The 27,757-nt window shown below is 53.1% G+C and overlaps 1 protein-coding gene across 3 annotated transcripts; it reads left to right on the top strand.

Annotated features, from left to right (window-relative positions):
- Positions 1-713: 713 nt before the first annotated feature.
- On the top strand, positions 714-26,140 carry SEPTIN8 (septin 8). Of its 3 annotated transcripts, none has more exons than XM_082836117.1 (10): positions 714-961; positions 12,345-12,465; positions 13,513-13,708; positions 14,051-14,237; positions 15,248-15,409; positions 15,979-16,075; positions 16,273-16,441; positions 16,646-16,778; positions 16,880-17,070; positions 25,953-26,140. In XM_082836117.1, exons 1-10 carry the CDS (start codon positions 932-934, stop codon positions 26,116-26,118), a joined length of 1,452 nt encoding a protein of 483 aa, XP_082692243.1. In that variant the 5' UTR covers positions 714-931; the 3' UTR covers positions 26,119-26,140. The 3 variants fall into 3 exon arrangements, with proteins under 3 accessions (XP_082692243.1, XP_082692244.1, XP_082692245.1); XM_082836118.1 differs by lacking the exon at positions 25,953-26,140 and adding an exon at positions 19,458-22,291; XM_082836119.1 differs by lacking the exon at positions 714-961 and adding an exon at positions 1,541-1,624.
- The last annotated feature ends 1,617 nt before the right edge of the window (positions 26,141-27,757 follow it).

The raw sequence follows: 27,757 nt of genomic DNA on the forward strand, positions 1-27,757 counted from the left end.
GCAGAGAAAATGTGCATGCATTGGGAGCCGTAGTCTTCTATGCACAGTGCCCAGACTCCATTAAGACATCGCCCCAAACCCTTGGGGGCAGGCAGGGTGACGGTCACTTGCAATCTGATGTCTTGACTGTCGAGCTCGGCTTCTACTGCACGAATCCCGAGCCTGAACTTCGCATCCTGAGCATTTGTTGCGCAAGAAGCCAAAGGCTGGTCCCTGGCCCGGGAAGGTCGCCCGGCCGGACGCGCGGGTCCCGCCCTGGGTGCCGCCCTGGCTCGGACCAGAGCATCAGGTGGGGCCCGGGGTACGGTCACCCGAGGCTGAGGCAGCCTCTCCTGGACCCGACCGGCCGCATGCAGTCCGTCGACATTCTGGCGGGTGATCCCAGTGCATTTACAAGCTCCGACCGGGTGGAGGCGGCTTGGTGGGGGAGACCCCAAGGGCGCACGCAGCACTCCAATCTCCTCCGCACGGATCGGACTTCCTAGCGCGCGGGAGCGGGACACTCCCTCCTGGGCTTGGCCCCAGCGTCCCAGGGACACGCGGCAAGCCGGCAGGCACCGGCCCCGGCCCCTCGGGCACTGCCCTCCCGGTCCCCCAACTCGGGGACTACAAGTCCCAGCAGTCCCCGCAGCCGGCACCTCCCGCCTCGCAGCGGAGACCCCCGGTCATCCTAGCGGAGGGGTCCGGGTGCGCTCGTGGCCGGGCCGGGCGGAGAGGCCGGTCCCGCGGGCGGGGGCGGGGGCGGCTCCGCGGCTTCTCCCGCCGCCGCCGCCGCCGCCGCCGCCGCCGCCGCCAAGGGGAGTTTCCAGGAAGTGGCCATATTGGATCCATTCAGCCGCAGCCGCCCGGGCGGAGCGCGTCCCGCAGCCGGCCTGTCCCCATCGCGGCCCGGGTGCTCGCCCCGGCTCGCCCGCCCGGTGCGGAGCTCGCCATGGCGGCCACTGACCTGGAACGCTTCTCGGTGAGGGCCCTGTTGGGCCGCGGCGCGCGCGGGAGGCGCTGGACGCGGGGAGGGGGCCGCCCTGCAGCTGGCTGGGGTCGCGAGCCGGACTGTCAGCGCCGCGCGGCCGGGCCTCGACGCCGGGCGCGACGGGGGACACCGGAGCGGGCTCTTCGCAGCGCTAGTCCCGGGTCCCAGGGCGTCGGGCGGGGGCGCCTTGCCGGGAGGCTGGCGGGGTTGCCCTCCTTGGGCGATGAAGAGCAGACCTCTTTCGCGGAGAGGAGCAGATAAATACCCGCCTGGTCCTGGGCAGGTCTGAGGACAGACTGGGGCCCCGGGGGCCAGAGAGGAGGATCCAGGATACTCCGGACCCACTTCTCCCTAGTGTTTCTGCACGGCTGGGGAGATTCCTAGCCGCGCAGGTGCTGTTGGATGGGTACAGCCGGTGAGGATGAAGCCCTAGGGAGTCCCTCAAATGAACCCAGGGCAGTTGCAGACCTGGGTCCTGAAGACCGCGGCCTTCTTCTCCTTCCCGCTCCACCCCCCACCCCCCCACCCAAGCTCCCGGATCCTGGGTGCGATTCCAGGCAGCTCTGGCCTCAGTGGTCGGGTTTGAAGCAGCCATTCCCCAGGAACTGGAGGGATTCCAGATTCAGCCCAGTGGATGTTTGGGCCCCAGTCCAGGTATGCCTTGTGGAGGGCTAACGTCTCTGGTGGTCCCTGTACAGGTCTCTCTGGGCCTGAGCCAGCCAATAGCCAACTTCCCAAAGGCTTTCATAATTCACGCGGGGAAGAGGGGCCTTTTGGGGATTGTGTCTGCATGTCCCCTGATGTCTAAGGCTGGATTTGGGTGTGTCTGGGAGGTTGGGCTGTGACAGTGAAGGAAGCTGTGTCCTCTTGCCAGCATGTGAGGCCCTGGTTGGTGGTAAGGGGGAGGGAGGGCCCAGGGATGTTGGGGGTAGTGGGGAAATGCTAAATATGTGACTGATAAGGAATTGGTTCTGGGGCTAAATAAGGGATTCTGGACTTATGTAATTAATGCTATAAATATTGTCATCTGAACTTATATATGTAAATTTTCTCTTTAATCTAAAAATGTTGGTCTAGTTTGGAAATATGCGTAATTAAAGCAGGAACTCTTGGTTTCATAATTTTTAGACTTGGGTGTGTTATTCTCATTGGAGAGGGGCCTGCGAGTCAGTTCAGTAAGTTTAAATACAGGAGGAGCAGATTCAGAGGTTGGGCAAATCAGAGATTCACCCTACCCCTGCGCTGTAAATGGGAATTTATGTACCCCAGGAGGGCTGTGCATGCATCCCAACAGACCTGCTGGTTAGCTGGAGGCCAAGAGAGCTGTGTGTGTTTGTACATCTCTGCCCGCGTGCCTGTGTGCATTTTCTGTGCCCAGCTGACCAGAAAGTTATGTCTGGGTCTTGTCTGTCTGTGGCCAGAGGTTACTCTAACAGTTGGTCTTGCAGGTGGGAGCAGTATGTAGAGTAACTAGAAACAGACTGCCTGATGTGAATCCTAGATTACTGCTTGTTGGCCTTGTGACCCTGGGCAAGTTGTTTAACCCCTCAGTGTTCTCATCTGTATAATGGAATAAAAATACTACCTCCCTCATAGGGTTATTGGAAGGATTTAATGAGAGTATCCAGGCGAGGTGCTTAGAGCAGTGTCTGGCACATGGTAAAGACACAATAAATAATACATGTTACTTAGTGCCCATGTGGATGTGAAGACTGGCCCTGTGTGTAAGAAGGCAGCAGAGAATGAGCTTGCTCCGTTACACGGTACCCTCCCTAGGGGCTCCCATCACCACACGCGTCCAGAGATTATCCTCAGAGGCTGAGCTGAGAGGCCTAGCTGCAGTGGCAGGCATTGGGCTGGAAAGGCTCTTCCCCTCAGATTCCTGTGTTTGCTCTTAGAGCATATCTGCAAGGATTTCAGGTATTATTGACATGGTGGGCCGAGGCACAGAGAGAGGATTGACTCAAATAAGGATGTACAGCCTGAGCTCAGGGGCCTTGGTTACTGTGCCAGGTTAAGCTGGATGGATGGACACCTTCCACACCCTTCACACTCTGAGTTGTCAGCCTCCTGGGAGGACATGGACACGGTTGAATTTGGGTGGAGACCTTGGGTTGGGTTTGGCCTGAATTTAGGAGTTGGACTCCATTCTCCTCTCCTGCCTTGTCATCCTGGGAAAATCATTTCTTCCTTTATCTTGCTATAAAGTGGCAATAACCATACTGATATTCTTCAAAGAGTTTGTGGAAGATAATTGCAATCTATGGCATGTTTGGAGATATGTTAGGTGTCTCACTTGCTGCAGGGTTGAACTGGGTGTTAAGTGGCCATGAGGCTATAATCTGGTTGAGCTGTGGCAGGTTGACGCTGCCCCTCAGGCTAGCTCAGTGGTCAGACCAGCCCAGGAGGGCCTGGGAACTGTCCCAACCTGGAGCTTAGATGAGCATGTGGAATGGTACTTTGAGGTCAGTGTGTGCTGGGTTCCTATTCTCCATGTAGCATGATATAAAGACTGCAGGCTCAGCAACCTTTACATTTTGGCTGGGCCTTGTTCAATCCTAGATCAGCTATGGGGTTACGGTCGAAATCTCCTAGGATGTGCATGTCTGGGACAGCCCTCTGGGGAGTCTGTTGCCTCTTGCCCTCCTTGGGCAGCCAGACTCCTGTCCATTCTTGCTCTGCCCCTCCTCCTTAATTGGTCCCAGACTCTGGGCCTTACTCTTTGTCTGCCCCAGGGGCCATCTCCTGTGTTTTTCCTGTCAGAATCTCATGGGGCAGAGTTCAGACTCTATAGCGAGGGAGGACTGAGGGCCCAGGGAAAGTGGAGATCTGAGGGGGAGAGGGAAGAAGCGTGCAGCATGGCAGCCTTGCGCCTGGCACTCCTCCCAGCCCATCGCTCCCCCCCACCCCCATCTCCGCTTTATCCCCAGCACCATCTGTCACTTCCGTTGTCACCCCTGTAATCTTGACACTTCCCCAAGAAGCAGGCTATCCAGGGAGTGCCTACTCTGTCCCTGAGGCAAGAGCTGGTGGGAAGGAATGTGGGAGGCAGCCCAGTGGGCCCGTCACAGAGTGGTGTCTCGCTGTCCTGTAAAAATGACCAGTAACCTCCTTGTTGAGCTGTTCCGAAGGAGAAGTAGGAGCTGAGCAAGGTACATCTGTGCAGTTCTCGGTGCCTGGTGGTATGGAGGGGTCTTAAGCGAGCGCCAACCTGCAAAGCTGCAGCTCCACACCCTCCCCTTGGGAGGTGGGTCTGCCCTGCCCTGTCCCCCTCATGGGCATCATACCATGCTCTGGGTGCTCACTTTAGAAAGGTCTGCCTGGGATCTGGACTGGAATGGGTCAGAGCAGGGAGACTGATGGGGAGGCATTGGTGATCCAAGGGAGCACATGCAAAGGGACTGAGCAGAGTAGGAACAGAGAAGGTGGCATGAAGGAGACTGACCGCAATGCCAACGATGCAGGAGAACTGGTGGAGGCTTGCAGCACAGGGCCAGATATTTGTCAAAAGCTTATGGCAGGGAGGGCACTGGATGCTTTGTGTCCATCATCTTGTTGATGCCAGCAGCCCACGGTTGGGTGAGATGCAGACTCTGGTCATTGGCAAGTTTGGGCCTCAGACCCAACCTCAGCCCCCAGTACCCCTTGAGATGACAGAGAGGGTGGAGCCCTCTGAGTTTTGAGCCCTAAGATGGGCTAGGTGGAGGTACATATTTGGGGCAGTAACTAGCACGAACGTTTCTGTGGCTCCGGTCCAGCTACCAGAAGGAAGCCACTGCAGGATGACAGAGCAAAGGGCCTGAGAACTGGCTGGTCTCTATGTGTCCCCTGCAGCCTCTCCAGTCTTCCTGCCTCTGTGCTGCTAGGTTGGGTCTCAGAATCCCCAGTCATGGCCCCCAAGGCACAGGCTTTGCCAGACAACTAAATATGGTGCTATGCAGGCAGGAGGGAGACACATCTGCCAGGGGAAAGGATGCCTCCCAAGGTCAACATGCCCTCGTGATAGAGGTGTTCTTTGCTAGAGCCATCTGCATCCTCAGGGCTCACGTGAGGAACCATGGCTGGGAAGAGGTGGTGGAGGACAGGGCAAGGGGCATCTAGGCTGTAACACCAGTTGCCCTGGGTGGTATTGGGGCAAATTAGATATTCTCCTCCTCGGAACACATGGCTTCTAGATGGTTCTTGAGCCTTATCTTGGAAGCCACATCAGAGAGACAGACCAGGGGAGGAAGGAATAAGAGCCTATTTCAGATCATAGGTGCTGGCCTCTCTCTGAGGGGCCTTCTGGGCTTGGACCACCTGAGGGCCGGGGTTCAGGAGGGACTGTGGGCCATGGACCTAAGTCCACTCACCAGACCTGGCTGTGGGGCCTGGGTACGAGTCTGACACTCTGCCTGGTGCTGGGGTGAATGGTGCAAGCAACAGAGAAGTACAGCAGTGCTGCCCCGAGCCTCTGCTGGCCCATGTTGGTGCCCATGTATTTCTCTGCCCCTTCCCAGCACCGGCATCCATTTTGGGGTAGGAGGGGGGGCATAGTCACCTTTGCTGCCTACATTCCTCTTTCCAAAGGTGGGGTCTCATTCACTGTGGAAAATAGATTGCCTCCATCCTGCGGTGTCCATACCACTGTGGCTTTCCCTGCTGTGGGGAAGTAGGGGGCTGCTTCTGGAGCCCCTGAGCCAAGTGGGAAAGTATGAACACCTGGAGTTCCAGTACCTTCTGTGGCCCAGAGTGCCTTCCCTATCTGCTCTGTGGTGGGATGGACCGTTCCCTCCCACGGGAGGGATGACATGACATCCCTGTGCCCTAGGCCTGGGGCGAGGTGGGTGGGCCCAGAGACCAGTAACTGTGCTCTTGGCTTCTTGGAAACCTGATTTTGACATGAGAAGTGTGAAGTAAACCATCCCAAATTACTGAGTGGCAGTCCTGCTGTCTGTATGCAGAAAGAGGGAGGAAAGTGCCTCTTAGTGAGACAGGGAAGCAGAGAAACTGGAGTATTGAGGTCAGGGCATGGGGTGGCCTCGGTCTCCTGGGGGTACTTTTTTTTTTTTTTTTTAAGGTACGTGGGCCTCTCACTGCCGTGGCCTCTCCCACTGCGGAGCATAAGCTCCGGACGCACAGGCTCAGCGGCCATGGCTCACGGGCCCAGCTGCTCCGCGGCATGTGGGATCTTCCCGGACCGGGGCACGAACCCGTGTCCCCTGCATCGGCAGGCGGACTCTCAACCACTGCGCCACCAGGGTAGCCCTCCTGGGGGTACTTTTGCTCCCAAAGTCCCTTCGCTTCCCAGGATGGGAGAGAGGATGACTGGCCTTGAGAGAGTGACTGGTGATCTCCTCCTGGGGCCCAACTGCCATCTTTGCCATTATTACCTCATCTGCCACCGTGCTGCCACCATGAAGGCTGATCCTGGCTTGCGTCTTCTCCCCAGGTTTGTTGCCACCTTAGGAGAGAGAGACACTCTGGTTCTCAGGTGTCCTCTTGATTGGGGACAGGTATATTCTGCCTTTGTTCTTCCCTCCTGGCCCAGGATAGCAGCATTCCCACCCCCACCCTCCTATGTACATCCCTGTAGTTATTTCCCGTAACCTTTGACCTGGGCTTAGAGGCTGGCTGTGGAATCCTGGGACCAGAGCCTAAGCCTTTCCTGGGAAAATTCCTAGGATTCCTCTCGGACTCAAGGACAGTTGTGCTATGACCATGGGTTCTGGCCAGGGGCCTCTGCTCTGGCTATTTAAGGCCCAGGCTGCTGAGAGTAGCTAGAGCCAGGGGTAGGGTGCTTTGTGCCAGGAACACAGGCGGAGAAGGCTCCCAGTGGCGCAATGACTCCTGGGTCCACTGCACAAGGACTTTATAGGGCCCCCCCCAGAGCTGGAGCTCTCCTGGGGAAAAGGCTTCCTGTCTGCCTGCTGGGTGCTCAGGACAGTGGGTACTAGGCATGGGAGCCTGGGGGGAGAAAAGCATCTGAAGTCCAAGGCACTTGGAGAGGACTCTGTGGAAGACCTGGGGTAGGGGCTGCTCTTTGCCTAGGATTCAGGAGCCAAGTACACTAATGATGGGGTGCCACCTCTACTCCCACCCCAACAGCCAACCTCGTTTGGGAGGTTTGATCTCGGGGGCTTTTTTCACCCATAGCTTCCTTGGCTCTACTGGTTTAGACATTCAGCAGATTTCCACTTTCTTTTGGATAAAATCCTGTTTTTGTGGGCAAGTGCGAGACATGGTTTCCCCCCAGGTCCCACCTCTCTTCTTGGTAAAAGGGGCAGCTCCTTTTGTCTGGTGTTTGGGGCAGCTCCAGAAGGCTCAGACAGCATTTCCTGGTCAGGAAAAGGATGTCCTATTTATCCACTGGGCTGCATAACAAAATGCCATTCTCTACTTTGTTCTGGACGACTGGGCATGGAGGAACGCAGTCAGCCTGAGCAGTTATTATTTTGGTTGTTGTCTTTGATGTGCCAAAGAAATGATGACATAGAAGCCCAGAGCCTGGCTTAGGAGCCAAAAGCTTGTTAGTGATTAGAGAGGGGCCCTGTGGAGTTTCCCATTGTGTGTGTAGAGTTCAGAGCTGCCAACTCTCTATCCTGGAGATTTGAGGACACTTTGAGCCCCCTGAGCTGGAACCCCTGGGAGCTGGGTACGTGGAAAGGGCCAGAAGCAGCTGGGTCTACCTCTCACCAGGGTCCGAGTTAAGTTGTCCAGCCTGAAGTCTCCTCCCGCAGAGCAGTCTCCTGTGGGGCTCCATGCCCAAGAGTGCAGACTGGGTGTTTTGTCCTTCCAGGTCACCATTCTGCCAGACCCGGGGTTGCAGACTGTCAGACCATGGGTCAGGTCCAACCCCCAGACACGTTGAGTTGGACCCTCATGGTGTTCTCCATTGGTAGTTGTTGCCAACCTTTGAAAACTAGTGGGTTTTGCAAAAAAATCTGGATTTCTGGATTCTTTTTAAAAAATTGGAAGATTTAGTAATGCTAGGTCTGCATTCCCACAGTTGGCTGGAGTCACAAAACCATAGCCATTCATGGACCGAGCACAGCCTCTTCAGTTCCCCACTCTTCCTGCCTCTCCCTGAGGGACCCCACACTCAGCCAAGTCACCGGGTCTTTCATCCAATAGGCGGCAGAGTGATGTGGCTGGAAGTGTGGGTTTTACAGTCACACCATCTCCATTTAGATCCTGGCTTCACCCTCCTGAGCAGTGTCCTCTTGGGAAAGTTACTTAGTCTCTTGGTGCCTCAATTGTCTATTTCTGTACAGTGGGGATAATATACAGCCTACCTCATAGGGCTGATGTGTGGACTAAATGAGGTGAAATTAGAGTCACACCTGGTAAGCCCTTGATAACCGTTAGGTGTGGTGGTTGTTATTGATACTATCCTGCTCCCCTTCATCCATTTACGTTGGCTGCCTGGCTGTCACAGCCGTTTGAGTTTAGACTGAATTAGACTGAGCCCCTGAGGTTAAGGATCTGGTGTCTTCATCTTTTCATTAGTGGCTGTCCCAGTGCCTGGCACACAGTAGATGTGTCCAGCAAGCCTGTGTTGAGGGGCTGAATGAATGAGTTGGGAGCATAGTAAGAGTAGGGGGTGCAGTGCAGCTGAGTGGTCTGGGGCACGGGCTTGGCTGCTCTCAAATCCCTACTCTACCCTGATTAGTTCTTTAGCTTCTGTGCACCTCAGTTTCCTTACCTGTAAAATGGGCATAATAATGGTCTCTGCCACACAGCGTGGGAAAGGGCTGCGTAGGAGACTGTGTAAATCACTTGGTTTAGTCTGCACAGGTGGACCTTGGTGAGGTGTTGGTGTCATCATTTGACATCCATTCCTTCCTGTGGTTGTAACACCACTTTTTCCTTCCCTGTCCTTACTCTCCTTGCTTTCTCCCTGTTCCTCTGCATTCAGAGTTTCACTTTGGGGGCTGTAGCAGTCAAGATGCTTTCAGCTGCAGGTAATAGATAGCCCCATTCAGCTAGCTTAAACAGTAAAGGGGAGATGTGGCCGGGGTAAAGGGAGAAGCTCAGAGGCAGGGCAGACACTGGTGCTCTCTCCTCGGTGATTTTCTTGGCTCAGCCATCCTCTTTGAGTGGGCTTCCGTCTTAGGCTGGCTTCCCTAATGGCTACAAGATGGTCATAAAGGCTCAATCTGGGTCGCTTGCCTGTGCCTGACCAATCGTGCGATCATGCTGATTGGCTCAGGACTATTAGGACCCAGCCCTGGAACTGGAGCTGATGTCTTACCTGGCAAATGGCAAGTAACCAGTGAGAGACCTGAAGTTCCTTCCTGAGTTGTGGTAGCTGAGATATGCCAGTGGTGCTTTGTAGGCTGCTGGCTCCTCCTAGGCTGAGACCCAACACAGGTCAATGGAGACACCTGGGCGGGCACCTTGGAGGGAGTGTCGCACCTTGGATCACATGTTGTTGTTGCCAAATATAGGATCGGGGAGGTTGGCATTAGTAAGAGTCACACCTCAATGGAGCTGGGAGGTCAGATCAGTCTCCTGAGACCAGGGAATAACACTCTGTCCCCGCGAGGACCAGCGGCCATTCTTCTGTGTGTGGATGTGTGTGCGTGCACGCGTGCTCTGGAGATTGACACTCCCGTGGCCCCCGAGGCTCCTGAGCAGGATCGATTGCCCCAGGTCTGTGGCCCTTGGAGTGACAGAGTGTAGCCTGGGCAACAACTTGGGGACAAAGACCTCCCTGTATGTACACACTTCTCCAGAGAGAGCCCAGCTGTGTGAGTGAAGGCAGGCAGGGCTCGCTGAGCGTGGGTGGGTGGGCTTGTGTGAGACCCCTGAGTGCTGCTCTTAGCCTTTGGAGCCTGGGACTGTAAGAGAGTTGGGGAAAATCAGGAATAGGATGGCCTCTGATTCTGTGTAAGGACTCTGAAGCCGAGTGTGTGTGTGCGCGTGCGTGGCTTCCAGACAGCTGACTGGGTGGGTTTTGGCGGCAGACTACAGGATGTTGGATTGCATCCTGATTGTGTCACCCTTGGAAAAAGAGGATGAATAAACACATAGCCTTCTCTGCAAGCACAGCACGCCTTAAATTTTGGAGATTTTCAGTCTCGCCTGAAAAGAAAGCCCTAGACTAACTGTTCTGTCCTCTATTTGATCCGCAAGCTGCCACGAGCAGGTGGAACAGAGACCGAATAATGAAGCTCTGTGTAAGGTGGGCAGATACCCCTGATGCTGTGGCAGTAAAGACAGTGTTCAGTAATTTATAAGTGGTAGTGTTGTCTAGCACATTGGACATAGTGGTGGGAGGGTGGGAAGTGGGAAAGCTGACCTCCCCCAACCTGCAGCCCACTTCAAGGAGCTCATGGAACAGTTGGAGAATCATGATGCATATAAAAAGGACAACTGATAGTGCAAGGAAATGGGGTCACAGCCAAGTGAGGGGTCTGGAATGTGCGTACTTGGGGGCCAAGTCAAAGCAGGTGCCAGGGAAAGGTAGAGTGAACTCTGGAGCCTGGGGGAGGTGTCAAGTTTGAAAAGTATATCCAGAGATAACCAGCTGGGCAGGAACCAAGCCTGTGAAAAAGGTCTCAGATGGTAAAGGGCCCGGAATGCCATGCTAGGGGGTTTGAACCAGACCCAGCACTTCCTATGCTCCATTTACTGGTTTTGATGTGGCTACCAGTGAGAGGAAGCTGCCTTTGGGCCTCTTTGTTGTTCTGTTTGCAGCCCTGGGGGGACCTGGGCTTGATTGGGAAGGTTGTGACTCATTCCCCTGGGGATGGGGGCAGGGAGAAAGGGTCAGCTATAAGAGCAGAGGCTCTGTTGAGAGAGGGTCATTGGAAGGAACCGCTGAGGGGTAACTCTGACTTGTTCAAGGGGATAGTACAGCTGCCCGGAGGGGCCACGTGGGGTCTAGGCTGCCCACACACACACTTGGGAGTCTTTGATGCAGGGATGCCGTGACTGAGCTGGGGGAGGGGCCTGGGGGAAGGGGCAGGTAGGCATAATTAATGAAGAAGAGAGGGTTGGGTTTGAGTGCCAAGGGGCTCTGGTTGGGAGGAAAGAATGGTCAGAGGGTTCAGGCTGAGGCAACAGGCTGCGGCTGCAGAGAGGTCAGGGGGAGCGCAGATGCTCAGGAGACCCCTGTGCTGGAGGGCAGGGATCCAGGGCCCTACTCTCTGGTCCTCAGCCCTCTCTGCTCGCTGTGCCTGTACCCACACAAGGGCTGCCACTGTCCTAATCAGTGCTTCTGGGACTGTCTTCAGTTGGGCCTGTTTCCCCCCCTCAGGAGCTGTGAGCCGGATGGCAGGATGAGACTCAGACCCCCTGTCCTGTCCTGTCCTGTCCTGTCCTTGCTCTGTCGAGCTGGCAGTCAGGGCAGAGGGGCTTGGGAACAGAGGAGCCATGCTTCTGCCCTACGCGGAGCTGTCTGGGGCCTGCCCTCGAGAGGACCCAAACCTGGGGAGGATGAGCCTGGGAAGCTTCCGTCCCCATTCCCAGGGAAGCATTCCACCCCCATTCCCAGGGAAGCAAAGAATCCACACAGATTGGAGCCTGACCTTGACGCTCTGCTTTGGGTCCCGGTGGGTTCTTTTTATAGTGCTCTGGCCAGCTCGCTGGCCCCTGCTCGCTCAGGACCTGCTGCCCGCCTCTCTGGGCAGGCCTCCACATTCTCATCCAGAATCCTCTGTCTAAGCAACTAGGACTGGGGTGGGGCCGGGAGGACGGCAGGAGCCAGAGCCTGGGAGTCCCTACAGAGTACCACTGAGGCCTCAGAGTCACAATGCCCCAGAGACTGGTCCTGAGACCCAGTGAGCGCCGGCCCCTTCAGCAGGGCCCACGTGTGCATTCCATGCTTGGGTGTGTGAGGAGCAAGGGGTGCCCGTGGAGGACTATGAGCCCAGCCTGATGGGAGAGGCCCCCCGACAGTGCGAGCGTGAGGGGGTCAGGCCAGACCTGCCTCTGCTTGGGTCCTGCTTCAGTAGGAAGGGGCCATAGGAACATACACACCCTCTAATCTTGGCCTTTTGAAATCTTCATTTAAGATCCAGGGACCATCTGGGGCCTCCTCCTGGGCAGGAGGGCAGGTGAGCCCTCAGGTAGCAGCCATAGGTCTTGGGGCCACCTGCCAGGAGACACCTCAGGCGTAGACATTCCTCGCCAGCCCAGGAGGAGCAAAGCCACAGGTGAAAGGGCCTTTTCCCAGATAGAGTCATGGGTCCTGAGGCCCTGGGGCTCCCTCTGTGGAAGCTTGGCCTGGAACTGGAGCTCCGATGCACTCACGATGCGTCCTGAGACGTGCTGAGAATTGAGACGAGGTTGGCGGCGGAGCGGGGGTGGTGTGACTCAGGTTCAGCCTCCCCGCTGCTTGGCCCCTCTTCCCTAGTGGGCTCACCGCCTCTCTCCTCTCTCTTGGCAGAACGCAGAGCCAGAGCCCCGGAGCCTCTCCCTGGGTGGCCATGTGGGTTTCGACAGCCTCCCCGACCAGCTGGTCAGCAAGTCGGTCACTCAGGGCTTCAGCTTCAACATCCTCTGTGTGGGTGAGTGTCATGCCCAGCCAGGGGGCAGCCTCAGACAGAGGACGGACGCGGGTCTTCTGGGAGACGGGGTGCTGCTGCCCTGACCACCTGTTGAGCTGCAGGGGGACCTCCCAGGCAGAGTGACACTTTGGGGGGTCAGGACGAGGCTTTGGTGGGTGTCTCTGCCAGGGTCAAAGATAGAGGTGGAGCCAGGGCCTGATTCAGTGTTGCCATGAAGAGTAAACTTGGAAAGAGTAAAAAGCTTGGAAGTGCTTTGAGTGTTTATCACAGTGGTTGGGATCCATTTGTTTGTTTGTTTGTTTAAAAAACAGCTATTGTTGTTCCTACTGTGTGTCAAGGACACTATGGTAAACCAGACTGTCCCTGCATTACAGTGTTATGTAGTAAGAGCTCCAGTACACATCTAAACAAATACAGCCCCCAACAGGGAGGCTCTGGAAGGTTCCATGTGCCTCAGGGCCTGGGGCTCCCAGAGGGGACAAAAAGCTCTGCCAGACCCTCTACAGGTGCCCAAGCCCTGGCATCTGCCAGGCTGTGGGTGCCCCTTGGAAAGCAGCCTTTCCTGAACCTCCCCCCTCCCATTAAAGCTTCATGAAGTTGGGGCCACCCACAGCAGGTGAGCTGAGCCACTGGTGGCTTCAGACCCTGACCCTGTTGGCCCCATGACCTTCCTGGGCCCAGGAGGGATGGTGTGTAGAGCAGGTGACCGGGTCCCATTGAGGCCAGCAGGGGCCAGTGTCTAGTGGTATCTCACAACTGCCTGTCTTTGTCTCTTCCCCACGCTCTGAGGAAACACCTACACACCCCATGTAGCCATGTCTTATATCCAAGTCAGCCTTTTGGGTCTTCCTTCCACATATTATTTCTGAGGCCACTGAGAAGGGGTGGTTCATGGGGTTGGGGACAGTGGGGGATGGAGTGGGAGACCTGCCCCTCTCTCTTGTACAGAGGCCGAGGGTGCCTGAGCCCCACCTGGCTTACCCAACAGCCAGGGACAGCCCCAGTTCCAGCCTTTGACATCCCCTCTGCCCACTCCTTGCCCCCCAGGGGAGACTGGCATTGGCAAGTCCACACTGATGAACACGCTCTTCAACACGACCTTTGAGACCGAGGAAGCCAGTCACCATGAGGAGTGTGTGCGCCTGCGGCCCCAGACCTACGACCTCCAAGAGAGCAACGTGCAGCTCAAGCTGACCATCGTGGATGCCGTGGGCTTCGGGGATCAGATCAATAAGGATGAGAGGCAAGCGGCAGGAAGGGCGGCCCGCCTGGTCTCTTCCCCGTCCCTCTACGTTGGCCGTGGTTCTAACACTCTGCCCGAGTGCTCTGCACTCCTCGCTGCCCCAGACAAGTAACCAAGCCCGCACTCCATGGGGGCCAGGGGAGGGCCGTTAGGAGAATATCTAAGGTCCTGAGGACCCCTTGGGGGACCAGGAGAAGGGGTCAGCCACCTGTACCCAGACAGGGATCCCCAGGTAGAAGCTGTTCGTTCCCACAGAGAGAAGGCTGGTGGGCAGCCTGGCTGGGCTCCAGGCCTTGCACCACGGCTCTGCTGCCTGCCTTCCAGTGACGGAGCCGTCTGTAGTTACAGGCCCATAGTTGACTACATCGATGCGCAGTTTGAAAACTACCTGCAGGAGGAGCTGAAGATCCGCCGTTCGCTCTTCGACTACCATGACACGAGGATCCACGTCTGCCTCTACTTCATCACGCCCACGGGGCACTCCCTCAAGTCCCTGGATCTGGTGACCATGAAGAAACTAGACAGCAAGGTCTGGCCCCCCTCCAGCTGATTCTGTGGGCTCCCCATCTTCCACAGAGGGGGGGTGTGGTTGGGGGCTTGTGGACAGCCCCCTGGGCTTGGTCCTCTCTGTATCTTCTCTTGCATCTGTCCCTATGGCTCCAGCCAGCCCCCATTGCTCTGGGCTCTTTCTCTAGATCTCTGTCCCCTGCGTCTGGCCCTGAGCCCATTCCTTCCAGCTGAGTTGATTCTTATTCTCAGCCTGCTAGCTCCTGGCATCCTCCCCATCCCCCTAGAGTTACCTCCCCACCTCGCCCCCGTCCCTCTGCCCCTCTGACCCCACCTCCCCAGAGCATCCCAATTCTCTGCTCATTTTCTCTCTCTCAATTCCTAGTTCCTCTGCTGCCTTCACTTCCCCTGTCCTTCCTGCCGTGGCTTTCCCTTGGGGTCCTCCTGAGCACAGTAGAGACAGGAGAGTTAAGCCCCAGAATTAGAGTAGGAATGAGGAGTGGGTATTAAAAGGGCAGCTTCATGGGAATGACAGGAATGGCATGGGGTCCTGGAGGGTGTGCAGCCCCAGAGTCACCTGTCAGCTCTCACGTGACTGCTCCCCTCTCTCAGGAGTTAATTTTCACTGTGAACAATGGGATAACCTTGGCCTGGGAGATTTTGAGGTCTTCCTGTGGCTGCTAATGGGTCATCTAACCTGCTTTGGGGGTGCTCAGCCCCCTACTGCTGGTCCTGTCAGGCCCCACACCGGTTAAGACCTTCAGAGCACTCTGGGTCAAAGCTGGGTATGCCCAAGGGAGTAATTTGGGGCTGGATGGAGGTTTGGGGCAGCCAGGGCTGTAAGAAACACTGCAGCCAATTGTTACAACCCGTCAGAATGGCCCCAGCTGGCTGGGTTCAGGCCAGGACACCCCTTAGGAGCAGCTCCATCTCTCTGGCTTCCTGCCCGCCTGCCCAGGGGTGTGGCCTGAGCAGGGCTCTCCACAGTCAAGGAGCAACTCACCTGCTGACCCCTCTCCTCAATCCTGGCAGGTGAACATTATTCCCATCATCGCCAAAGCGGACACCATTTCCAAGAGTGAGCTCCACAAGTTCAAGATCAAGATCATGGGTGAGCTGGTCAGCAACGGGGTCCAGATCTACCAGTTTCCCACGGATGATGAAGCTGTTGCAGAGATTAATGCGGTCATGAATGTGAGTGTTGGGCAAGGGCCTTGGGGCTCTGGGGCCAGAGGGCTTGGAGCCAGCCCCAGGCCACTCTCTTTTCCCTGGGTTTCAACCTTAGCTCTCCAGGAAAAATGGGTGGGCATCTGGGAGCTGGCCAGTCCTGCATCTTCTGGACAGGAGATAGGAAGAATTGGGTATTGGGCTGGTACCAGGGCTTCCCCAGGTTTAAGGTTCCCAAGGTTCGAACTCAGGGCTAGGACCTGAAACCTGCAGGAGCAAGCAGGCAGGATGCCAGGGCTTGGGAACTTGGAAGAGAGCCAGGCCCACAGGTCGTCTGAGAGAGCTTCTAGTGGCCCCTGGGGAGCCCAAGGGCTGAAAGAACACCCTAGAACAAGAGGAAAGGGGTTGCGGGTTCAGCCCACTCCCTTGTGTGGAGGTTCCAGGATACTTCTCCAAAGGAAAGCCGTCAAGTGAGCATCTGGCCAGGCCTTGTTCAGGTCTGGGCAACCCCTCCCTGGGGCCCAGGGGCAGTGAGGGTGGGTCTGTTCATTAGCCTGTGTCACCTCAGTGCTCATGCACACTTGGGCCCTTTCCAGGCACACCTGCCCTTTGCCGTGGTGGGCAGCACCGAGGAGGTGAAGGTGGGGAACAAGCTGGTGCGAGCGCGGCAGTACCCTTGGGGCGTGGTGCAGGGTGAGTGTGGTGGTGAGAGCACAGCCCCGGCTGGGGACCCGGACTCAGTCCCCTGTCCTGTGTCCTCACCGTGACCATCTGCTGCCTGTCCTCTCTCTGGAGTCTACCTCTAACACCCTAACCGCTGTCCTGTGCCCTGTCCTTCCTGTGCTGGTGGCTGGGAGCCTACCTGATGCCCACGTGCCCTCTCCTTTCAGTGGAGAACGAAAATCACTGCGACTTCGTGAAGCTCCGGGAAATGCTGATCCGGGTGAACATGGAGGACCTCCGCGAGCAGACCCACAGTCGGCACTACGAGCTCTACCGGCGCTGCAAGTTGGAGGAGATGGGCTTCCAGGACAGCGATGGTGACAGCCAGCCTTTCAGGTGACAGCCTATCTCCCCAGCCACAGCCAGACTTGCCACATCGGCATCTGTTCTGGGGGCTTGTGAGCTGGGGAGAGAGGCTGCTGGGACCCCAGCATCCTCTGCCCCCGATCCCCCATGCCCACGTGATTTCGCTTCTCTGGCTCTGCCCACTCCATTCCGCCATAATCCCCGCATTGGCCTCTTTTCTCTGGGTCTCCACAGCCTACAGGAGACATACGAGGCCAAGAGGAAAGAATTCCTGAGCGAGCTGCAGAGGAAGGAGGAGGAGATGAGGCAGATGTTCGTCAACAAAGTGAAGGAGACGGAGCTGGAGTTGAAGGAGAAGGAGAGAGAGGTGTGTGCGGGGCTTGAGGGTTGTGGTGAGGCCAGGCCAGGGAGGGCCTGGGCTCCTTCTGGGCCCACATGAAGCCTGGCCTCCCTGCCTTCTGCTCCCAGCTCCACGAGAAGTTTGAACACCTCAAGCGGGTCCACCAGGAAGAGAAGCGCAAGGTGGAGGAGAAGCGCCGGGAACTGGAGGAGGAGACCAACGCCTTCAACCGCAGGAAGGCGGCGGTGGAGGCCCTGCAGTCTCAGGCCCTGCACGCCACCTCGCAGCAGCCTCTGAGGAAGGACAAGGACAAGAAGAAGTAGGTGGCGGGCTCCCTCCCTCTCACTCTCGCTCACTCTCGCTGGCTCACCAGTTTGCTCTCTCCTTTCACTTGCTCTCCCACCTCATTCTTGCTCACCTTTCTTCTTTCCCTAGTGATCTTCGTATCTCAAGATATCAAGCATTCATGGCCACTCTTGTATTCGTGCATGAGTGGCCCCTCTCTCCCTCTTCTACCCCACACCCCATTTCTCTCTCTCTCTCTCTGTCTTTCTCTCTCTCTCCTGCAGCCCCCTCAAGAGCTGGGTGGAGAAGGCTGGGCCACACAGGCAGGGAGTGGCCCCCGAGAGGGTGTAGGGTCTCAGGGAAAGTCTTTCAGGCCAGGAGACGGTCAGGGCCTGGGAATGTTAGCATTTCTGGGCAGATTCCAAAAGCTCCTGTGGTTTCTGCTTGGACAGCCATGGTGCCTCCCCCTCAGTCCTGAAGCTGTGGACGTGGGCCCCATATTGGCAGGCAGGTGGTGACTGAGGACAGTGGAGACTTGAGCCCAGCCAGCACTGACCCCCTGGACACTATGATCTTGACCTGCTAAAGGAAGGACAGCAGCTCCCTGTAGGGGCCCTGTGAGTCCTACTGGAGAGGAGGCTGCCCCTCAAGTAGAGGCTGGAGTTGTTCCTCTGAGAGTACTCAGAGGAGAGAGAATTATAGGTGATGGGGCGGAGGCTTTTCCAGGAGTGCAGTCAATTTTGGTCAGGTGGGGGCCACTCTAAGTCCCTTCTCCTTGGTGTTTTTCATAGCCTGTTTCCACACTCACATCTGGAGTCCAGATGCCCTGGCTCCCGGGGAGTCTCCCTCTCCCGCCCCACTTCATTCAGTGTCCCACACAGCATCACACTGTGGGGATCTCGTCTGTCCCTGCTTCTCCCTGCCCCTGGTCTGTGTCAGGTACCTTCCTTCTCTTGCCAGGTGTACCCATCTTGGTCCTCATTCTTGTTCTCCTTGGAATTCCATTTCCTCCTGGAGTGTTTGGGAATGTGTGTGTCCAGGCATTTCCTTCCTTGGTGGCAGTGGAGCCTCGTGGTTAGGGGCATGCAGCGCATGGCTAGCTGTGGCCCTGGGATGCTGCTTGTGGCCTTAGCCTTCCACCTGCCCCCCAATATTGTGCTCCCTAACACACACACACTCATGACACATGTACACTGTCTTACTCTCTCCTGCCCCATCACATACAGACTCAGACACATATCTACTAACACACACAGTCCCCAAGGCACACACGCACAGAGGCACAGACACATCTAAGGAAAATAAACTTAAGGAGCTTCTGGGGGAGACCAGGGGGACAAAGCCAGGCGTTTAGGAACTGGATGCTAGTTCTCATTCCTGAGACCTGTCTTCTGCTTTGGAATAGACCCTGTAGTTTCCCGCATCCTGCTGACTGGTGGTTCCACCCCAGCTGCTGGCACGGCTGCGACAGATAAGCCCCTGCTCGTCCCCAGGGAGGACCCCAGCCCCACACTCCCCTCAGCCATGTAAATTTCCCTTCTGCTTTGCATTTGCTTCCAGCCCTGGTCCCATGTCCAGGTCTTGGTGAGCTCGGTGAGTGTGAGGGCTCTGTGAATTGGAACTTGTGTGGATTTCAAGCTAATGGCTCAGAAATCTTGTTTTTCCTTCGAGTGGGTATGCCACTCTATGAACCACATGCTGGCTCCTGAATTGACTTTTCCGTGCTCCCTGCCAGCTTATCCCAGGCCATCTCGTTTAAAAAAAGGCAGGCAGAGTCCCCTAGGAAATAAGCTATGGAGAAACCCCTCAAAAACAGAAGATCAAGGACCCGTGGCCAGGTCAGGGGATGAGGGCCAATGGGGTGGGGTGCAGGCTGGCTGCAAGGGCACCAGCACAGCTCAGGGTGGGGCTCATCACTGGTGTCAGGTCTCCCTGCTTTTTTCATGTGACCTGGGCCTGGAAAACAGGCCTTTTCTGTTTGCTGGACATTCCAGAAAGCTTCAGTCAGTTTGGCCTCTGGGAGAGAGCACTCTCCTCCAATGCTGGCCTTGTGGAGGCCAGGAGTGGGGTAGGTGGGGTGGCTGGGAGCACCCCTTCCCCCCAGCCTGGTCAGGGGAATGGGATGAGTCAGGAGTGCATTTGGGGGGACATTTTTTTGTGACCATTTAGTTGAATGGCTTTGACTGACTGTACTTATTCTTCAAATTTTAATTGATCTTTGCAAAATTACTTCCCTATCCGACCCTCAGCCTGGGATGCCATAAACTGAAGCGAATTCTCTGCTTTGCTTGTTACAAATGCCAAACTGACTGTCCTTTCCCAGTGTTCATCTTGCTGTCTTTTGCTTCTGTTTGATTTGGTCGTCTGTGTACCTTTTAATGTGTCTGTTTTTGTTCTGTTTGTTTTATTTTTATTTTTCAGTTAACGCACGCACAGACTTACATGTCAAGAGTGGACTTTAGACTTTCATGTGTTAAGTTGCTTGAGTTACACCTTGTGACCCTTCTCCCATAACATGGTGTGAGGACGGACTGGGAGCTGGTACAGACTCCAGTGTTTACAGCCTTGCTTTTCCCCCCCCACCCCCCCCACCCTGCCATCCCCCAGGCTGCCTGGGCCTGGCGGGCCACCCTCTCTATGCAAACTCGTTAAAGCCATGAATGCTGGAATCCAAAACTGATGAGGTTTATTTTTTTCAGAGCCAGTGGCTGGTCTTCCATTTACAGTGTCACTATTCCTTGACGGAGCAGTCTTGTGCCACTCTAGCGAAGGCCCCAGCCGGCGATGCTCGGCCTAATTGTTCAGCGTCAAGATGGCAACTCATGCAGTGCCCTAGGTGTGGCCACGTGGTGTGGTATACATGCTGCAAATTCGCCTGGTTCCCCTTCATTTTAATTTTTCTAACCTAGAGCTTAATTTCAATAATAACTTTTAAAGCACTTCTAAATTTTTATTTTGGCACGAGCATAAAGACAAATAGTACCCTCTCCCATTATTTTCATAAGTAACAGATTCCCTGATTTTTAAAAACTAAAAATATCTCTAAACCTTTCTTATGTATAAAGTATCCCTATAAAATATAGGGAGAGGTGGGTAATAAACATCCTGTAATGACAGTGTTTGGAATTTCTTTATGGATGAAAGTGGATCATGAACAAGACCACATCCAGTGTTCTTACTGTGAATGTAAATGGAACAGCAGCCCAAAGCCATTGTCTCTGTGCCCCAGAGGTGCTACCTGTAAACAGGGACCAACCCCATGTGTGCGTGTTAAGTGTTTGACTCTGTTTAACTAAGACCCCCAAACCAATTCTGCATATTCCAAATGCAAGAGTGTTCAGCGGGAACAGGTTTTTCTCCAGATCATTGTTTCCTTTTTCTTGGCTGAGTCACAGGGAAAGAGGTGAAAGTGTCTGATGTATGTGAACAATTTAAGAAAAAAATACCAGCAGAGGAGCTTTTCCCCTTCACCGGCATTCTTAAAGAGAACATTCTAAGAAAGTACAAGCATTCTTCTATGTTCCTGTTGATTTGCAAGCCATTGAGAATATCAGGGTTGAAAATATAGGCTGATAATATGGTACACAAGAAATGAATAGATGAGAGGAAGGATTTCATTTAATGTTGATGAAGCACTGTGCTAGGCACTGGCTACCCAGAGTAAAGCACAGCTCTGTCCTCAAGGAGCTTACAGTCTAGTGCACTCCCTAGTTGGAAGACATAGGAAGCTGCGCTAATATATTGTTGGATTGGCATTTTGTTTTTTACGTCCTTCATCTTCTCTCCCATCATTGTTTCCCTCTTTCTGCCTTGGCCTGCTTTACTGATTTCCAGGACAAGGTCCTGGCTCCTTCCTGCCCTTCTGAGACCGTGTTACATTCAGAGAGGGGTGGAGGGTGAGCTGTGTGTATCCACTGAGGCGTGACCAGGAAAAGGTGGTCTTTTTCTCCTCGCCAGGAGCAGAGCAGGTTTTATTGATGCTCAAAGTGAAGATTCTCCAAAGTTATGCCATGACCAGGGGTGGATACAGGTTTTTGAGGGGCTTGAAGCTTGAACTACTTGAGAAACCTTTTTTTTTTTTTTAAAAAAAAGAAGGATATGAGTATAAAATTAGGTACAGGGCCTTGGAAAGGGCACTGAGAATTAAGCTTCATTAGCTTCAGAGTAAATCCACCTCTGGCTATAACTGATGCTTCAGTGTGGGTATCCAAAAAGGTAAATCAGCATATCTAAGGCAGATGTGGACTGTGAGTGGCTTAACTTTAGGGTAATTATATGTCTGAAAGTGTATTTAGTTGGGTGGAAGTATGACCTTTAAGATAGCCTCTGTCAGCTAATGTATAGCTAATGTATTTCTGAAGACGAGGCTCAGTGACCCAGCAGGTTCACTGGTTATATAAGAAATAAGGACTCCTGATTCATGGGCTAATCTGGGGACTCTTGGAGTGGGCAGATTCTGCCACCCATCCACTGCCGCCTGCGGGCTGCACCCAGGGCATACTTGGGAGGCCAGAATTATGGCTGGTTATCTGCCTGCGGGCCCACGCCTTCCCAGAATCTCGGGGAGACCTGTCATTGTTAAATTTTCTGGGGTCTGAGCTGCCTCCACAGGACCCATTGACTTCAGCGAGCCTTACTGCACTTTTCTCCCATGCTGTTTATGTTTGGAATTTTGTCATTTTTAGCTGAGACCAAATTAATTCTTGGTGCCCAAGGTGGGCTTAGAACTTGCCATTATTTAACAAGCTCCCCATCACGGAATGTGCCCCCTGTCTGCAGGATCTGATTACCCCTCCTTTTCTGTCTCAGTATCATGTTGGCATTTAGGACAGTCAGTGGGATCACGCTGGCATTTACTATCATGTCTTTCATGAACCAAGTTGGTTTTGGGTAGAATCACCGTATAATTTATTGCCCAAACTGAGACTTTTGAGAGTGAAAGGAAATGCTATTAATAATTACGCCAAGTCAACAGGCATAAGCCATGACTGTCTCAGGCAAACTGGGATGTATGGTCACCCAAGTTATGGGTAACCTGAGTCTAGGTGGTCTGCACTTGTGCAGACTAACTCCATGTATGTTTGTGTGTATGTCTTTGTGTGGGTTCCCTGTTAAGTGGGGCTCGTATTACTGGATAAGAGGCCCAAGGGAAGTGTGGCTTGCTAGTCTCTTACGTTAACATGCTTTTCTAAAACTGCTTCATTTGTTAATTCATTTACTCCTTCATTCATTGACAATTTTTGTTCCTTTCCATTCACTTTGTACTCATTTTTTTCCATTAAATTTTGCATTTATTTTGAGTTTTTGTGGTGTCTTCTTTGGGCAGTGGCTTTTCTGATTTAATGTTTCCTAGCCTATTAATCTGCTACACCTGTGGTAAAATACAGCTTGTCTTTTCCATGAACTTTGTGGGGTTGATCAGCTTCTATAGGAGTAGTATTTTAATAGTGAATCCTGCCATGGGCATCTGTGAAAGGCTCTTGAATAGGTGTGGGATGGAGGAAAGATAGGAAAGAGAAGACGCAGCCTGTGGTTAATGAATCTTTATCAGGTGACTTTATCCAGCAGGACATGAGAGAAGGAAGACCCTGCGCTTGAAAAGTTTACCTCCTTGTTGAGGAGGCTTGACATACAACGACTAACATTTGAGTTCTTATTGTGTGCTAGTCATTGGTCTAAAGTGCATTACATGTATTAATTCCTCTAATCTTCACAATAATCCTATGGTTAGGTACCATTTTGCCCATTTTATAGGCAAGGCACAGAGAGGTTAAGTAATTACCGAAGGTCACACAGCTCGTAACTGGAGGAATTGAGGTTTCAATATTGGTATCCTGGACAGCTTGACAGTGTAGGTTGGTGGACCTGAGATGGTTTTGCAGAGATGGGATGCCCTGGTAAGTAGGCAAATATTTGGTTAAGGGCAGACTGGTGGTTGAAGGAAGTGATGGCAATCTCCTGGGCCCATTGTTGACGTGCTTTCTCTGTTGGACACTAGGTTAATCTCTGGGAAGACCAAAATGAGGAGATGGGGGACTAAGGTGGGGAAGCTGACAGCCCAGCAGGGAGACTGGCATGCAGGCATCCCTAGTGAAGGTATAGCACTACTCTCCCCACAGGGAGGCAGGTAGCAGGGAGGCAAAGTCTTCATCAAGCTTTGAAGGACAGAGACTCTCTAGGAAGCCAGGGGGAATAGGGCCACACTGATGGAAGGACCTTGGCTCACCCAATTGGGGGAGGTAATATTTGGACAAATTTAGGACAGGTCTATGATGCTCATCCACGTGCTCCTCTCTTAGCCCATCTGCCTCTGAGCTCTCTCCCATCTCTGTTTTCTGCAGCCACAGTCCTTTACCAATTCCTGCCCTCTGCAGATGGGGACAAGTGGAAGATGGATGTGTCTTTATTTCTCCCACCACAGTGATCCCCAGTCTCTAATCTGAGGTGGGATATGAGTTCCTAACTGCAGGAAAAAAATGTTAAAGGAGAGTAGGATGGGACCTAGGATTCCAAGACAAGCTTGAACAGCATAAAACTTTTAAAACAAAAAATCTCACAAGTGGTATTTTGGCAATACAGAAGTTTGCTTCCCCAAAGAAGGGGAATATTATTTACAGAAAGATGAAGCAGCAAGGCTGTCCCTTACCCCCATACTGTGGCTCACAGGTCTACCTTCTCCTTTTTCCAAGAGACTGAGAGTTGGTTTAGCTCTGGGGATGCAGCTTACTTGGTTAAGGTCCAGATACCTCTCAGCAGTTTCCTGAAGTCAGAGACAGTGTGAGCTGGTGTGGGCTCTCAGGATGAGCCCCTGCCCCACCAGCGACAGTGCCCACTCCCAATGGAAGGAAGGAGGCAGAGGGAGCTGTGGCCATGAGCAGCAGGCTGCCCCTCAGCATGTCCCTCTGTGTTGGACTAGAGGACAGTTACTGACAGGGCTTGAGAGATGTATTTCAAGTGTATTTGACTCTCTCAACTCTAAATGCAAGGTATCTAATACATATAAAATAAGACTCAGACAGTGTTGAAAGGAATTAAGGTGTATTTTAACAAAAGTTCCAACAAGCAAATTTGTTTCAACAAAAGGTAGAGATTTGTGCTGACTACAGTACAGACACTATTATACTATATGTAGTCCTCGGCTATTTTGTAGCTGGTAGCAGATCACACTCCGCGTGGCTTAGCACGTATACAAAATGTTCACAGTGGAAGGACTTCACAAATTACCTCTAAATGTGTGGTTCAGTCATTCATATCCCCAACACTCCTTACACAGCCCCAGTGGGCATCGCTGCCAGCTGGACTCCACTGCCTAGAGAATGGCTCTATAGTGTCACCTCCCTCAGCCATGCTAGTGATCTCTCCCTCCTCCTGGCAGTGGTGGAGGCAGCCTCAGCCTCAGCACCTGCTCACCTCAACCAGAAGCTCTGGGAGCTGTCTCTCCCCATCACAAGGGCCGCCTTGAAGTGTTCAGCTTTAACACAAGAATCCCTCTAGTTAAGCTAATAAACTACTTTGCTTAAGAGTAACAAAGGAGAAATTTGCCTAAAGCTTGATCAAGATGCTGTACATTAAATGAAGCATACTTTATAAATCGAGTCCTTATGAAAAAAAGACTTAAATCCTGGCCAAGTCAAGGTAAATCTACCTGGAGAGACTATCCCATTTCTGCAGGGGTGGGCAGAGTACTTGGGACTTGAAACCTGCACATGTTCTTGGTACAAGCCTGGGAAGCTGGAAGGACCTGGCCAGCTCTGGCAGGTGGAGCAGCAAGAACTTGTCTGTCAGCACCAGCCCAGCCCTTCGGCCCTGAGCAAGGCCTACCTCTGGCCTCATAGTCCAGCTGTCTTAGGGGCTGATACAGCCCTTGCTGGAGAAGGAAGAAAAAGCAAGCTGCAGTATGAGCGTTTACTCCTTCTCCCTGGTCTCGGGCCCAGGGTTCAGAGGGAGGCAGGGGTTCAGTTTGTCAGATTACCCTTCCCTTTAGGGACCCTGACCTATCTTTTTTGCCCCCTTAATTTTTTCTGAAGACAGGAATGTTTTCTCAGTTGCTCTTTCAGGGCCTTCTTCCTTTCTTGTTATAGGATCCATAAAGCCTACGATATAGAGGAGTCCAAGCAAGGCAGGATTGCCATTATGCTCTAAAGGGCACCGGGGTAGGGGCACAGAGGCTGGCAGGTGAACCAGAAAGTTGTCTGTGCGGTAGGATGACTAAAAACTTGTCAGCTGTTGCTTTACAAGTTCTTTGCAGTGGTTCCATTGCCTAATACCGACCTGTAATTAAAACAGAGTGGTCATCCTTGAGGCAGAATCATTTTACATTCTAAAGAATGAGCAATTCAGTGCTGAAATACTAGCATGGAGCAGTTTCAGGAAGGTCCAACCACCCAACTTAAGAACATTAACCCCACCATCTCAGGAACACCCATCTTCAACCTCAGCAAAAACTGTCATTATTCTAACTGCATTCCATCTTACCCTGTCCATCCTGAGTGATTCTGACCTCCCAGTGCCTACTCAGGGTATCCTGGTGCCTAGTACCATATAGAGGGTGAGGGGTCAGAAATTTACACTCCTCAATACTAAGCTCAGGTTTGCTTCCTCCTGAGCTAGACATGTCCCCACATCCTCTTGACTACAAGGGCTGCTACTGAGATAAAGCTTCACTCACTGTCAGAGAAACCCACTCTGGTGAAGGGAATGTGTATCTAATACTCTAGTCCAGAGGATATGCCACGTGTGGAAAGCCTAGCCCTTAGGAAGACTCTTCAGAGTCATCATGGCCAGAGCATCTTCTGGAGCCCACAAGGGCCAAGAAGGGCCACAGGTACCCTTTTGGGGGCAGAGTGCATCAGCTGAAGGGGCAAAACTGAGAGCCTGGTCTGGGGCAAAGTTGATGTCTACCTGTGCTTTCTTTAGCAGATCAGATATAGGAGTACAGCAGTCGGGCATGAGCCTCTCCAACTCTAAGGTGATGATGACCAAGGCCAGTGTGGAGCCCTTGAACTGCAGCAGCTGGTGGCCCGCCATACAGTGCTGCAGCTGCCTGGTCAGGGATGCGACGTGGAGGGAAGGATTCCTCTGAGGCAGCAGCTCCTTCACGTGGGGCCAGCCCAGGACCACCAGGGCGTGGAACTGGAGACCGTGGTTTTTAATGTTAGAACAGAAAACCCCATACTTTTCATATATCAATGACCAAAAGTGCAAACAATTTAAATTTTCATCAGGGAATATCAAATGTTGCCCAACCCTTTTCATTCCCATTCATGGCCCCCCAACGGGCTTGGGGCTTAATACCCCCTCTGTGGCCAAGCTCAGCCTCAGCCCTGGAGAGAAAAAGACAGGCTGCTTTGTGACATGCTCATTAAGAGCCTAAAGTACCCAGATGACAGTGTTTCAATTCTGAAAAATAGAAGCATACGATTCAAGATTAAGGTAGCAGAAAAGTTACTTGTATCTGCTTGACATGAGAGGAAACTCTGCAGCTTGGCAACAGTGGCCAGTTTTCATACTGATACAGCCCTTAGTGATTTAATCTTCATGCTTCATAACAGACCAAAACCCCATGACATTTCCACATTGCATAATTTTGCCTTACTAACAGAATCATATTCTAAAGGGTGACCATCATTCTCTAACTAAAACAAATACAAACGAATACGACATTTTTAAGTGCCAGATCAATATGGTCTAAAGCCTCAATAAGGACTGTGTGTAGGTGAATAAAGACAGCTAAGTGAATGTGTGTAAAGTGTAGCAAAAGCAGACAGATTTTTATGTACAGTATTCATAGAACGGAAAGTTAAATATTTTTGCAGTGTGTATTTAAAAGAGAAACTCACCACAATAGTGCCATCTAAATATCTTTGTAAAGTTAATTTAATGTCCTTTAGAAGTGGGAGTCTGGTGGAACTGTGTTGGATTTAAGACAACATTTCACTCTTCCGTATGTTGTGAGCCTTGTGGGTCACCTCACTGTGCTGCATATGCAAGGACGTGTGCTTTGCCATCCTATGTTGTGAACAGCTGTTCTAAAGGCACAGTGAGTCCAGGGTAGACTCGTACTTACTATGGTCAAGAAGTCCAGCGGTGTCCCACTGTAGAGATCCCAGTGAAGTTTGTCCAAAATAGCCAGCTCCATCCTCAGCAGCTCATTCGGGGAATAGCCAGAGCCATAGTGCTTTATGAAGTCTTTTATGCGTGGAATTAACTGTAAAAAGAAAATAAAGAGGCCAAAGCCCTACACCATGTCATGGTAGCTTTTGTTTTCTTATCCCTGGGGACTGGGCATCCATGACCCTAGTAGGGTTGTCTTCCACTGACCCACCACAGAAAATGCTTCTGAAAGGAAAACCAAACCCGATCTTGGCTATCTGTCAAGTCCCCAGGTATTGTGACAATATGTAGTGAATGTCACATGGTCACCTGCTGCCAACAGGTCTTGATCCCCAACTGCACTCCAGCTCATACCTGAAGGTGCTTTGGAGGCTGGGGCTGTGCCGTCTCCCCCATTCAGCTGTAACAACGCACTCAAAGCTTTCCAGCTGTGGGCTCTACCCATTCCCTGTTCCCAATCCCTACCATGATTCCTTGTCATAGAGAGGAGTATGCCTTTGAGCTTCCTGGTCTGCGTCAGACAGACTCATTGATAAAACCTCCCATGGTTTTGGCAGCACCATAGCTGCAAACACATTCCTTTCCGCCCTTATTGAAGGCAGTTCAGT

This window comes from Leucopleurus acutus (genome assembly GCF_964270905.1).
Source record: "Leucopleurus acutus genome assembly, chromosome: 3".
In the NCBI taxonomy this organism is placed as follows: domain Eukaryota; kingdom Metazoa; phylum Chordata; class Mammalia; order Artiodactyla; family Delphinidae; genus Leucopleurus; species Leucopleurus acutus.

Coding starts and splice junctions, on each gene's coding strand:
- SEPTIN8 (XM_082836117.1), top strand. CDS start 932: ATGGCGGCCACTGACCTGGAACGCTTCTCG. Junction 962..12,344: donor CTGACCTGGAACGCTTCTCG/GTGAGGGCCCTG, acceptor CTCTCTTGGCAG/AACGCAGAGCCAGAGCCCCG. Junction 16,076..16,272: donor CCCTTGGGGCGTGGTGCAGG/GTGAGTGTGGTG, acceptor CTCTCCTTTCAG/TGGAGAACGAAAATCACTGC.